Below are 13,458 nucleotides of genomic sequence, written 5' to 3'. Positions count from 1 at the left end.
GCGCTCCCAGCAGCCCGAATGCCGCTCTGTGCCCCCGCGCTCTCCCGCACGGCTCCCCGAGCGCCCCCGCTCTGCCCTCAGGCGCCGCCCCGCCCCGCACCCGGCACACCTTGGAGCAGGTAACCCCGCCCGCCCGGCGGAGCGCGCGCGCCATTGGCCGGCCGGCACGTCAGTCAGCCGGACTCGCCCTGCGATTGGTTAACTCGGCAGGGGCGCGGCCCCGCGCGGCGACGGGTTCCGCCCCCCCCGCCCCGCTCGCGCGTGCGCGCGGGGCTGGGGCGTCGCCACGCGGGGCTCCCGCCATAGCAACCGCTTCCTCCTCCTCCGGGCACGGCGGCCGTGACGTCGGCAGCGCTTCCGCCCGGCTCGCGCCCTCGCCGCCTCTCTTCCTGCCGCCGGAGCCCGCGCCGCGCCCAGACAGCCGAGGGAGCCGCCGCCGCCGCCGCCGCACCGCGCCCCGCCGCCCGCCCGCCGCGCCCCGCCGACGCCATGGTAGGCACCGCGCGCCGCCGGAGGCCCCTTCGGCTTCTCCGTCGCCCGCCTCCGCCTTCATCCCTGGGGGAAAAAGGGGGGAGGAGGGCGGCGGTACCGCCCGCCGCATCCCGGCCGGCGCTCTGGCTGGCGGCGCCGCTGTGCCTGGCAGTATCGTGCCCCCTTTTCCTTCTCCTTCCCTTTCCCCCGGTCCTTCCCGGTCGCCTTTGAACTTGACGCGGCGGATCCGTTCTCCTCCCTCCCCCCCCGCCCCCATCCCGCCATGAGGCGACGGAAGGTTGCTCCCACCCCGCCTGGAAGCGGTGGAACTGTCCTCCCTCCTCTGCCCCCCCGCCGTACGGTAGTGGTACGCCCCACGTCGCACGCGGGCGCTGGGGGCGGGCGCGTCCACTGGGCCCTGGCAGGGGGGGTCGTGAGCAGCGAGGGCGCGGCGGGAAAGGCCGGGGGGGCTGTGCGCGGCGCCTCCCCGCGCTGCGGGGCGCGGCCGGGCGGGGGTCGCAGCCTCGCCGGAAGGCACCGGGCGCTGCTGGTGGGAGCCGGCCCTTCCCCCGAGGCCGCGGGCTGCCCTGCTCGGGAGGAAGCGCGGCCGCCGCCTCGGTCCCGGCGGGAGCCATCTTCCCGCGGCCCGGGGTTTCGGGCCCGGTCTCGAAACCGGCGGCGGCTCCGCGGGCAGCCGGGGCCAGCGCGGGCCCCCCGCCGCCGGGCCCGGCCGGAGCCCGCAGCGCTGCTGGCGGACAAAAGGGGGAAGCGGAACCCGCGGAGGGGAATCGCTGGCTCTAAAAAAACAGTGTGTCGCAGCGGCCGCTCGAGGAAGCTGAAATTTTGAGGTAGTTGCTGCAAGGACTTGAGGGTTTTTTTTCTGTTTTGCTTCTCCGCACATTGCTGAGAACATTCATCCAAGGCATAACGCTGGAAGCAAAGAAACAAAAGGGTATTAAGCATCCGCACTGATTTGCTTGTGTTTCGTGGCTTTCAAAAAAAAAAAAAAAAAAAAAAGTGCTAGGGCTCTCCTTGCATAAGTGGGGCAGAAAAGACCAAACGCGTGTTCAGTTTCATGGTGGCTCATTCTGTTCGCTTTGCCCATGCTCGGAGTTTGCATCCCTGTTTAAATCGGGAGACAGATTTGGAAAATTTGCCTCAATTATTAGCTCATGCAGTTTTAACTGCTGCCCTGTTTTTGCTTGAGTCATGCACAAGCACTTGTCCAGCAACACGCACTTGCCTGGGTTATTTACCTGTGTTAGAGGTGTTAAATATTGAGGCCTTCCCTTGCTATTTACCAGTAGTTCGTTGAACACGTGGTATATCCGGGAAGTAAATTTTTGGTCCGTAGGGCTGGCAGACAGGATGTGCTGCTAATGTCCCTGCTTTCTCCAACACCCAAGCTGGAGCATCTATGGCTGGTCTGCAGCGTGGAGCAGAGCTGATGGGAGTTGCAGATGAAGCTGCTGAAAAGTCTGATGAGACTCGCAGCTCTCGTTGGAAAGAGGCTTGTCTCAACAAGCCCGCTACCACCTCTGCAGTATGCAAACCTAGTTAAGTGTGACTACTCAGCCTGTCAGGCTTCATCCTGCTTTGGAACCAGGGAATTCCCAAGTCAGTCAAAACTACTATTTCTCAGAGTGATCTCCTTTTTGCAACAGGGTTTAGCTTGGCTTTTTTGAGAGGCTGCAAATGAACTTGGTTTTAGGCAGTGTGGAGGCCTTCTGGCAAAGTACAGTAGTGCCAGCAGGAGGGCATCCTTTGGTATCAAAAGAGCTTGGATTTTCAGCTTTTGTGTCTTGCCACAATGTTCAGTTTCTTTGCTGCTGGATTAAATGAGTCCAAGGTCTTTGGAGTACCGTGCAAATGATTTTTCTTGGTTGTTAGTCAGTGCTATTCCCAGATCCGTGTAATTACAACGTACACATGCCTCATATACAAGATAACAGCCTCATGACAATTGGTGCAGTTGATGTCTGGCATGTTCCTACTCGCCTTGGCAGAAGCACTATCAAGAGGTTCCTGCTGGATGCAAGGGCTGACCTAAGCAGTCCCATGTGAGAGAGCCCGAATACACAACCAGGACTTGCTTGTGAGGCTGTTCTCTGCCTTTTCCTCACCTGGTTGTTCAGTATTCGCAGCAGTCTCCTCGGGAGAGGAGGATCCCTCAATAACAAGTATCAGGGATGCCCAGAGCTGGCCTTCAGAGCCTGACATTTAAGTTTTCGGTTGCTATAGGTGCCTGGAGGGCCACAAGAAAATTCTTATAGGCATTTAGGCTCATAACAGCTGATTTGTGTGCTGAATGTGTTTCTGAGAAGCTTTGATTTTCTGCAAGAGTCCTGTTACACAGCAGCTTCCACCTGCATTACCTTAAAAACTTACATTTCAGTACAGGAATGGGTGCTGCTCAAAACTTCTGCCCTGCTACCAGTGGCCACGGCAGTTCCTGTTTTTCAGTACTGTTGCTGGGATTGCCTTTTGTGGGTATTGCTTGTTCTGCCTACCTTGATAATTAAATTGGGAGTGAACTTCATGGTGGCTCAGAGAAGGAGATAATTTCCTCTTTGGCTAAAAGCTGAAGAAATGACCTTCAGGAATTCGAATGATAATTTTTTTCTTCTTTTCTTAAGTAATTGCTTTCCTGCTCATCTCTCCTTGTCTTGTCAATAACCTTTCTTCTGGTTGGGGGGGCGGAAAATAAAAGCTGAATAGAGTTTCAGTTCTTTCCCTCACACCTTCCCCCTGCCAAAAGAGACCAAATAATGCAAAATACAAACTTGAGTCTAGCTGGCAAGATCTTTCTACAAGTGATATGCAGATGTCTCTATACTCCTTGCTCGTTTATGGTGTGCAAATAATGGCCTCTTATACAACAGCAGTAAAAGGCTGTTAGTTCTGTTTCCTGTCAGCCTTCAGGTCCAAGTTGAAACCTTGGCCTTTCAGATGTACAGGCTGTCCCCTGTAAATGGAGGTGTCTCTCTGTCCAGCTGTAGGTAAGCAGGGAATGTGGGCTTTTCCAGACTCCTGAAGTCACCGGTGTTCCCACACTGTTGCTGGTCTCTGGGATGAAGTTAAAGTAGCTACTCCTTGCATTTCCTCCTTGCATTGCTGCCTTTCCTGCTCAGTAAAGTGGGGATGTTAACATCAGATGTGTTTTCTTGAGTGCTCACCAAGCATTATTTAATACCTTTATGGTTTTGACCAACTACACTTTCAGTTGGCTTGTCGGCCTTAGGTGACACCTTTCCAGAGGCCCGATTTGGCAAAACTTTCTTTCAGCCAGGCTGTTACTCTCCCTTTGTGCTAAGTGCTCCCACAACTACCTTGGCTTAGTTTTCCCCTCAAGTTGCTGGTGATGGCCCAGGACATTCCAGTGTGTGGCAGTGCAGGGGACAGCTCTGTCCCTGAAGGATGCTGTCCCAGACCAATTGGGTGGAAGTAGGTTTAATTGAAAAAGTATTTATTGCAGAGTTGTACTGTGACACATTAGTGAGTCAGAGGGAAATGCCACATGGCTCCACAGGCAGCTCTGGCAGTGGCAGGGAATTTCAGAGGTAGATAGGAGGGAGGGTAAGCCAGGCATGGGGAAACAGGGTTTGCTGAAGAAACCAAGAACCAAATACATGCCAGTAATGTGACCAGCAAACATGGGAGCACAGCATTCTCAAATCTGCCCTTGCAATTAAACAAGGTGTGCTTTAATACATACTTGGTGTCAGATTCTGGAAAAATTGATGATGCTTTTCCAAGAAGCAAAAGTTTCCACTTAAGTAGCTGTGGATAGTTCACCCTGATGTGTACAATGTTTGTGCGTGGTTCCCAGATAAAACAAGTCAAGAACTGCATCTTGGAATGTCTCTGGAGATAATGCATGCTCAGGCACCGTTATGGAGAGTTCTTGGGCTCTAATCACAGGAGGGAAAACCAACAGTCTGAAATTCTCAAGACTTAAATTTAGTCCTTCAAACTTGTCTTGAGGCAAACTAAGTCATTAGTTTAAGGTCTTAGCTGTCTTTGAGTTGAGGAAGACAAAGACTCTTCTTAGGTGATTATAAGTATTCAAGAAAAATACTGGTCCTCACAGTATTCACTTCCTAGCAAAAGAGAAGTTGAATTTCATTGTGTCAAAGTTGAGTTTTAGTGCAGGCTCACTACGAATCCAGTTTATCAGGTGTCTGGCATGTCTCAGTCCTGGAATAGCTTTCCTGTATGTGGGGATTTTCTTGAGAAGGCTTTGGATTATTCTTCAGTCTTCCCCAGTTTAGATTAAATTTCAGTTTGGCTACTTGGCAATGGAGGCAAAATGTTGGGAGCTCTTAGTGGAGGCAGCTGGGTCTGGTTCCTGCAGTTGGACAGAAGGCTCCCTCCTTGCGCTGCCCAGTGGAGGGAGGGCATTGTGCTCTCCCAAGACTTGTGCAGAGCTTTGCACTCAAGGCTCTGTGAACAAGAGCTGTTGTGTTCCTGCAGTGCCTGCTGACAAGGCAGTGGAGGCAGTCCCTGCCTCAGGTGCCTGCAGCAGGCTGGGTGAGATCCAGGGGGGACCCTGCCAGAAGTGCTCCTGGATAAGGAGTGGGGGCTCAGCCCCCAGCGTGTGCTGTGTCTGCAGCACCTGCATGGACGTGCCTGGGGGACAACTCACTTGTGCTGAATGCCTCAGAGAAACTTGTTCTGTCTCTTCTTTCCTGAATGTCTCCCTGAGTGTGCTGTCCTGGCATCATTTTCCGGTCTGGTAATTAGGTGGCTTGCCTGCTTGCTGCTGCCTTGTTGCATTGAAGGGTCTGTCCCCTACAGTAAAATGTCACCAGCTGGCTGATGGTCATGGATCCCACAAGTGCCTGCAGTATGTGCTGCTCACTGAAGCAACCCCCGTGTGCCAGTCGAGAGCTGGATAACTGCTTCCATCCTGGAAAAGGAGCAGGACCAGGCTGGCTGCTGGAGCTCTACAGTGTTCAAGCCACAATGCACAAAATAATAACCAATGTGCTGTGTTGACTCCTGAGCAGAGGCATATCTGGCCAAAGAGGGAAAATCCAGACTTAACAAGTGTTTACTCTGTCATTACTGGGAGGGTGGAGGCTTCTCACCAGCTCTTCTTCTGGACAAGGCAGCAGGGACTAGGTTAAAATGTCGCTTGAGGACACGTATTTAGAGTCTGGAATTTCTCCTTGTTCCAGTGCTCTCAGCAGTCATCCTGTTGCTGTTCTACACAGAGTGGTTGCTGCTACCTTAAAACAAAAGCTGCCTGGGCTTTGAGTTTTTTCCTTTTTAAGTATGTTTGTGAAGCCATTTGCGGCTGGTACAGGCCCAGGGTTGAAGAGGGAGCCCTGCAGTTACGACAGTAGATGCTCTTTTCAGAGGGAGTTGGTTTGTTGCACTGTCTCATCTCAGCCCATACTGTAACACAGCTATAGGGTGTTCTCAGATGGAACAAATCTGCTTTGTCCCTGGCAACACAATGGCTGCTAATGTCAGCTTGTGTGATGAATCCAGGGGTTGTACAGCAGCTGTGAAAAGGAGTAGCACCAGCTACTAACGGCCTTTTGCTTTGGAAAGCTAAAAAATCCAGTTGTCACTATTGTCCCTTCAGCTGCTGGTCAGTCCCAGTTATCAGATGAAGTTTTACAGTGAATTTTGAGTTTCCAGACTGAATATTTCCAACATTTTTGGAATCTGAACTGATTTGTCAGCAGTACTCAGATTCTTTTTAAAGGAACATCTTGTCTCCTGACTTGGAGACATGTTTCTGGCTGTGTAGTAGCACAAGCAAATGCACGTGACTGCACAATTTGCATCAACCTGCAGCTCTGTTGCTGCTGCTTCTGGCTCTAAGCTGAGCATTAACCTGTGCTGTCAAAGTTAACATGACTTGGTGCAAGGGAATTATTTGTTGCAGTGTTTGAGCAATGCTCAAGAATTGACAAAGGTGGAGGTAGGTGACATGTACTGCTTTTTCATTATAAATAGTCTCATTTCCGCGCCAGTTCAGACTTTCTGTACATTTTTTAAGAACCTCAAGGGGCTTTGTGACTAAAACTCGAGTCTTGCCACCCGTTGCCAGCTACTGAGGTACCATTAGTTAGAAAATAAACCTCGGGGTGGAAGAGGCTTCTCTTGAATTCACTGTGGATTTGTTCTTAGTGAATGATGAAATAGCTGTAGTTCCTGCACCGTTTGCTTTATTAGGTTAACTTTGTGTTATTTAGAGTCTTCCCAAAAAGCCTCTTGCCCACACCAAACACTGGGACAGGAGGAGAAAGACCTTTATTCCTCATTAGCTCTCAGTCACACTCTGACAAAGTACAGTGTCTCTGTATGGAGGACGTGACACTGGAATGAGTCACTTTGAGTCCATGTTTGCACTGTAGCTTGAATTTATCCTGAAATAGGCTTTCTCCATGTGCTTTCCTCACCTTATTGGTGATACGCAGAAGGATGGCTGCCTGCCACACAGCTGAGGCACGGTGACTGAATTGCTGTTCTCCTGTCCCAAAGTAAGTGTAAGCAATTCCGCACAGGTTACCACTTACAGACTGACCATGCATTGTACATCTTGAGGGAGGTCCCCTTACGTTTAGGTAAACCCTGAGAAAGCACTGCTCTCCACCCTAAAGAAAAGCTGTCTCAGATTGCTGATGTATGAGATTGTCCTGGTTTTCCGTGACCAGCGCTTGGGAGCTCTAGATACCAAACTCCATGGCAATAGATTCTGCCTGCTGTGCCACCTCTCCTCACTGGGTTAGCTGGCTATGCCAGCCACTCAGAGTTACAGGAGGAGGGATATTGGTAGAAAGAGGAGAATTTGGGCTTATCTGAGGTCCTCTGTGGTAGGCACTAATCAAGACTTTAAAAACCCCCCACACATTAAAGGAGGTGTCCATTCCATAACCATCTCTCGAGGACAGCCTGAGCACTGAGCAGGTCCCCTGCACCTCTGTCTCCGTGGTTTTGCAGCAGAACTCTGCTGTTCCTTCAAAATGCAAAAGAAGTCCCTTGAGCTCACATTTTGGGGCTGAAGATAAGTTTAAAAAAACTAAGAATAGCCTTTAGCCTTTTTGGATTGTGTATTTCACCTGCTGCTGTACCCGACTGTTGGTACTGCTGACTGTGCTCATAGCAGTGACGTGTGGTGGTTTACACAGAGGGAGGAAAGCAGTTTTCCTTCTGATAGATGGATGTGAGTAATGTCATTTGAATTTGGAAGACAAAAAAGCAGTGAGGGAGGAAGCAGGATTCTAAAGGAATCTCATTGTTTATACTGTGTGTAGCATTTTGAACAGATAGAGTTGTTCAGTACTGGACAGGCTTCAATTTGGTCTTTACTGCTCTGGCCATGATGTCCTTCCAGCAGTGCCTGCTGGCTTCCCACATTTGCAGTATTCACTCTTGCACAGCTGCTTTTAAACTCTCCAACTTGGTGCAGTCTAAGAACAAAACTCATATGTAAATGCTTCTACTTCCCACATATTTTTTTCTGTCTCATTCCCAGAAAAGCATCAGACTGAGAATGCAGTTCAGCCTTTTGTCATTCTTGCTAGGTCTTGTCCTCTTTATGCTGTGCAGCTGCCTTTACATCAGATTGATAATGCTGCATGTGCACCTCTTGTTCCAGCTTACACAGGGGAATACAATACCACTCACTACAATTTCCCAGCTGACTCCAAGGTGGGGGAGAAATGTTGAGAAGGGTTGAGCTTGCTTTAAAAACGGCTGGAGTAGGTGCTGAGAAGAAGAGACCTTAACTGTTAAGACTTGCAAATTCTCTGTTTGAAATACTGAATTCAGAACAACTTCCCAAAGTTGGTTTGTTCAGCTAAAAACTACCACTGCAATCCCAGTACCCCACTACATTTCCCTTGATCTCTAAACTAAGTCCATGTGAGAAGTATGGAATTTGGCCAGCTTTACCTCTGTTCCTAAAGCTGCTAGCAAGCATGCTGGAAATGGCTGGGAAACTTGGAACAGACGATCCTTGTGGGCTTCTCCAGCCAGCCTGAAACAGGGAAGAAAATTAAGCTGCTGTAATGCCAAAGGATCTGCCACAACTGAATCTCAGAGGACAAGGGGTTGGCGTGCCTGTAAAGCTCCCCCAAAACAATGTTCTGGTGTAAGTGGGATTGTGCCTTCTTTGGAATAGTTTTTGGCTTGGCAGCCGGCTGTGGGCAGCAGTGAGACTCCAGATTCTTTACTTGGCTTTGGAAAAGAGGGGCTGCAGCCTTTTCTGTTGAGACTCTCATGCCACAAGTGACTGATGCAAGAATCTATTGTCTTCTAGCCTTGGATTTAAGGCAGTGCCATAATGTAGATGGGAAAATTAGGGGTGGAAGGCCTGACGGTGTTTGCTGTGGTCTTTGCAGGCCTCCGGAGTACAAGTGGCCGATGAGGTGTGCCGTATCTTCTACGACATGAAAGTGCGGAAGTGCTCCACGCCGGAGGAAATCAAGAAGAGGAAGAAGGCTGTCATCTTCTGCCTCAGTCCAGACAAAAAGTGCATTATTGTGGAGGAAGGCAAAGAGATTCTGGTGGGAGATGTCGGAGTGACAGTCACCGACCCTTTCAAGCACTTTGTGCAGATGCTTCCTGAGAAGGATTGCCGCTATGCCTTGTATGATGCAAGCTTCGAGACCAAGGAATCCAAAAAAGAAGAGCTGATGTTTTTCTTGTGGTAAGCCACCTCCCCAACTCTCATTCCTAACATGCAGTCCAGGCTCTGTGGGTGAGGTCTCAGCATTTGTATTGCCCAGGCTGGGAAAATGGCAGGCTTAAAGTGAGCTGTGCAGCCTGATGCCTGTATTCTGGAGCCATGAGATGTTCCACTTGTCCGTGGTGGGTAGGCTATGCTTCCATCTGGGGTGGATACTCAGTGTCACTAGTTTCACTCTCTGTGGTGTCTCCCACTAGGGCACCAGAACAAGCACCTCTCAAAAGTAAGATGATCTACGCAAGCTCCAAGGATGCAATCAAAAAGAAGTTTCAAGGTATGTAATGCATCTAATGCTCCTAACTCTGCTGTGTCCCTGGAATACACAGTAAGGCTTAATTAGTTTAGGTTTTGGGGGTTTTTTTGTTGTTGTTGTTTTGAGATACTAGTGAGAAGTGAAGTGTCATGTGACAGAGCTAAAATGAGCTTTGGCACAAATTTACATTATCTGACAAAATTTCAGAGGCACTAGGACAGTGCTCAGGACAAGAGCAGGTTTTGCAATGTGTGATGGACAATATGGAGCAGCACATCTGCACCATACAGGCTAGAAACCCTAAGATTTATAACACAGCGCTGGATTTGTGCAGAGCTGCCTCAGTGGCAGAGCACTTTCATCCCTGTGTCTGTTAAAATGCAGTCTCATAAACTTACTATGCTGTAGTAAGTCAGTCTGGCTGATAGCCAGGTAGCACTCTTCAGCTCCTCAGGCTGCACTGGGCCGAAATCTTGCACTGTGCAATACTGACAGAATCTTTGTGCAGCAGTGCCAGCCTTCACAGGATGGCTTGCCCAGGGACTGGAATTGCCATGGGAATTTGTTGTGTGCTGCACATGTGGAAATTGAGAACAAGAAATCCCGAGGAAATTCTGCTTTTCGCCATATAAGGCAGACATGGGTTGGGCTCCCCAGCCTTAAAAAGGAAAATAAAGCACTGCTGGTTGTGTAGCCCAGCTCTCAGTCTCTGCCTCTCAGGTTTGCAGGGTGATGCTCTCGGCCACCTCTGCAGAGGCAGCAGGAGCTGAGTGAGCCCTCTCCATGTGCTTGCCTGGAGCTCCCTCCCCTGCTGTATCCAGGGCAGCACAAGAAATGAGGGATTTGCTCTAAGAGCCTGCCGTGAAAGGCCAACAGCCTGAGCACTGAGCTAGTGACAAATTTCTCCCTTCGTGTCCCTTCAGTGGCATTTGGTGTGCAGCCAGATGTCCCCTGGGATGTGTCAGGGAAAAACTGTCAAATTCCCTAAGCTAAGGCAGGACTTGTCTGCTTGAGTGACTGGATTGCTTCTTCTAATATTACTACCAGGTATGTTTCTTTGATTGCTTACCAGCATGTAGAAATACTGCATTATTGAGTGTTTTGCCTCTTTTTTTAGGCATAAAGCATGAATGCCAAGCAAATGGGCCAGAGGACCTGAACCGAGCTTGCATTGCTGAGAAGCTAGGAGGCTCCCTAGTCGTAGCTTTTGAAGGAAGTCCCGTGTAGATGTCATACAGTGCCACAACTCTACAAGCATTCCATGTTTTAATAGATCAGTTATATAAAGCAAACATTCTAGGCAAGGGTTTCACTAACAGTAGGGAAGCTGTCTTGTAGAATAAAGTAGATTTTGGAGATGTAGCTTGTATGTACAAATGACCCTAAATAAATCAAATTAAGGATTTATCTTGGTGTATTAATATTTGCATTGGTTGTCCAGCCCAGTACTGTCCCCAATGGATTAACACTAAAGGTCTCCAAAAATTTCAACAGTATATCATGAAAGGTGGAGAGATGAGAACGATCTGGTTCCTGTTCTTGCTTTTCTAAATAGTATCAAGTGAAATTCAAAAACTTTCCCCTGCAACCATTTAAGACAAAACTTAAAACCTGTAGTTTAACTTCAGCTAAAGCAACCTGTTAGCACCAAAAGTGGGTTAAATTCTTAGTGTTTGCAGTTGCAGAGCTGTACTAAAAAAGCCTAATTATGAAGCTGGACACAAAACAGACACACTTTTTTTGGAGAAGTAGTCCTAATCCACTCTCTTGTAAACTCACAGTGCAGTAATAATATTTAAAGGTTCACTTGTTCTGTAGGTTCAATTTTCTTGTTATGAAGTGTCTTGAGGTCTCTTTCCTCCTGAGTGATTCTATAGAAATTGCTTTTTCTGTTGACACAGTTTAATTTAGAACTACCTTTCTCTAATATACACTGACTAGTGGATCAGATGCTTCTGAGGCTTTTATAAATAAAGATTCTTATATCAGAGCTCTCCAGTTATGGGTAGTAAAATGAAAAGGAACCACAACTTAAAAAATGGTATTTTCAGCCCCAGTCTTTGGTCACTTGGTCCATTTGTCCATAACTACTATTGATTTAACTTAGTAGAACCAATCAGCCTGACTAATATGGCTTGATCTGGGCTTTTTGTCTGTTAGCTTCTTTAATTCTGTAGAAATGCATGGAAATATCACCTACTAGAGTTTGACCTGAAATGCCTTTTGTATGGGGGGTAGAACACATTCCTGTGCCAGCTACAGAGATCTTAAAAGCTTCCATGTTTCATCAGTGGTTGATTAAAGCTGTTTCCTTTGTGTAATGTGTACATGGGAGTTGCATAGAGTTTTCTTGTATGTCTGTAGAGAAAAAGAAAAAAAAAAACCAAAACCCTTAGCCTCCAGTGCATTACTGTGATATGTTCTGTGCGTGCCAAATTTGAACAGCCTAAATAAATGGGCTTTCCCTCCCCTGGGTCAGTGACTGATTGCTCTCCAGCCTCGGGATCAGCCCTCCTGCAGGGGGCTGGCACTGCTGGATCTGGGTAAGCACTTAGGAGCTGCTGTGCCTTCTGCAGCGACTGCCCTGCTCTGCTCTGGGGAGCAGGAATGGGGGGGAACGGGCTGCAAGGAAGAGCTGGTGAAGCTGGAGGGATCTGGGATAAAGCAGGTTTGTCTCTGCAGTGTGTTCCCCTTTAGGCTCTGCATCCCCCCAACAGCACCTCTCTGTGCCTTTAGGCTTTGGGCCCAGATTCCCATGGCTGGGGGCCGTCCTGGGAGCCGGGTCCCTGTTTGCAGTCTGAGCAGCAGGAGCCCAGCCATGTGCGGGTTGTTGTGCACTGCTTTCCCCACGAGGACTGAGGGAGCTTTCTCTGGCCAGGCCCATGGAGCCCAGGCAGTCACAGGCTGGCCCTTCCTCCCTGAGCTGTTCCCAGCTGTGCAGGGACAGAAAGCTGCAGTGTCCCCTCGCTCCTGGCAGGGCAGTGCCAGCGCAGTGCTGCTGTGTCTGGGGCCGGGGCAATAATGGGCCATTACCTAGCTGGGCATGTGCCCTCTCTGGCCAGGCTGAGTGGGTGAAGCCCTGCATTAAAGACAGGCATTGGCTGACCGCTCTGACTCGGCACCCGCGCGGGTCGCAGGGCTGGGAGCACAAGGTTTCTGATGCATCGGTGTGCAGCTTCCTGATTCTGAGCAAAGCAAACTGGCCTGGATTCTGCTGGGGCTTCTAGCCTGTCTTTCAGTCAACTGGGGCCTCACCCAAGTGTGTAATGATCCTCATAAACAGCTCCTCCTTGCCCAGGTGTCTGCAGTACTGATCTCTGTCTAAAGTCCAGGTGGAGATAAGGAAACCAGTGTGACACACTGGGAGTGGTGCTGCCTGGCAAACAGGCTACTCCTAGCCAAGATCCAGCTGATAGCTGGTGCCTCCAGGCTGCAGGCATCTCTTTATCTAGCCCAGGCGATGCTGTGGTCACTTCTACCTGAGATTTCCTTCCTTGGTCAGAAAGTGGAGCAGAAGACACTGCAAAAGAGGAAGGATGTCAGACCTGTAAGGCAGGAGAGCATTTCCCACAATGTGAAAGCCCTTGGATCAGGGACTTGGGTTCAAAGTCCCAGAATCTTAGTCCTAGAACTGAGTGATAAGAGGTGAGTGACACTTTGGGCCTTGGCTGGGTGTGGTGCTATAGCTTCAGCCACCTGGAGAGCTTTTAGGATCCTCACAAGAAGTCCCAAGGTCTATTGATCTTTGTGCTCCAGGACTAACAGTAATTCTTAATCCTCAGGGCTACAGTGCTGTGGGCTTACACGCATTGTGGGGTTTGCTGGCCAAACTTCCCCTCTCAGCATTGTTTTCCTGCTTTTTGAGGGGATGAAACTCTTGTGACTGTTTTTAAGTTTTCTCCCAGACCTTCTAAAAAGGCAAGACAAGCAGGGAGAGAGACCATGATGAATGCTTCCTGTAACTTGGCTGGTTGCTGGTGGGAGAAATCATTTCCTGACAGGGGCACATGAAGAAAAAGGTGAAGGA

The 13,458-nt window shown here is 49.5% G+C and overlaps 1 protein-coding gene across 2 annotated transcripts; it reads left to right on the top strand.

Moving 5' to 3' along the window:
- The first annotated feature begins 266 nt into the window (after positions 1 to 266).
- Positions 267 to 11,905, top strand: DSTN (destrin, actin depolymerizing factor). Of its 2 annotated transcripts, none has more exons than XM_068186630.1 (4): positions 267 to 492; positions 8,832 to 9,139; positions 9,376 to 9,452; positions 10,549 to 11,905. In XM_068186630.1, the coding sequence occupies exons 1-4, from the start codon at positions 490 to 492 to the stop codon at positions 10,656 to 10,658; spliced, it is 498 nt and encodes a 165-aa protein (XP_068042731.1). In that variant the 5' UTR covers positions 267 to 489; the 3' UTR covers positions 10,659 to 11,905. The 2 variants fall into 2 exon arrangements, with proteins under 2 accessions (XP_068042731.1, XP_068042732.1); XM_068186631.1 differs by having other exon boundaries at positions 10,355 to 10,626.
- Positions 11,906 to 13,458: the final 1,553 nt, after the last annotated feature.

Source organism: Anomalospiza imberbis, chromosome 3 (assembly GCF_031753505.1).
Source record: "Anomalospiza imberbis isolate Cuckoo-Finch-1a 21T00152 chromosome 3, ASM3175350v1, whole genome shotgun sequence".
Lineage (NCBI taxonomy): Eukaryota > Metazoa > Chordata > Aves > Passeriformes > Viduidae > Anomalospiza > Anomalospiza imberbis.
Note: the sequence above shows the minus strand (reverse complement) of the source record. Positions and strands in the feature narration are given on the sequence as shown.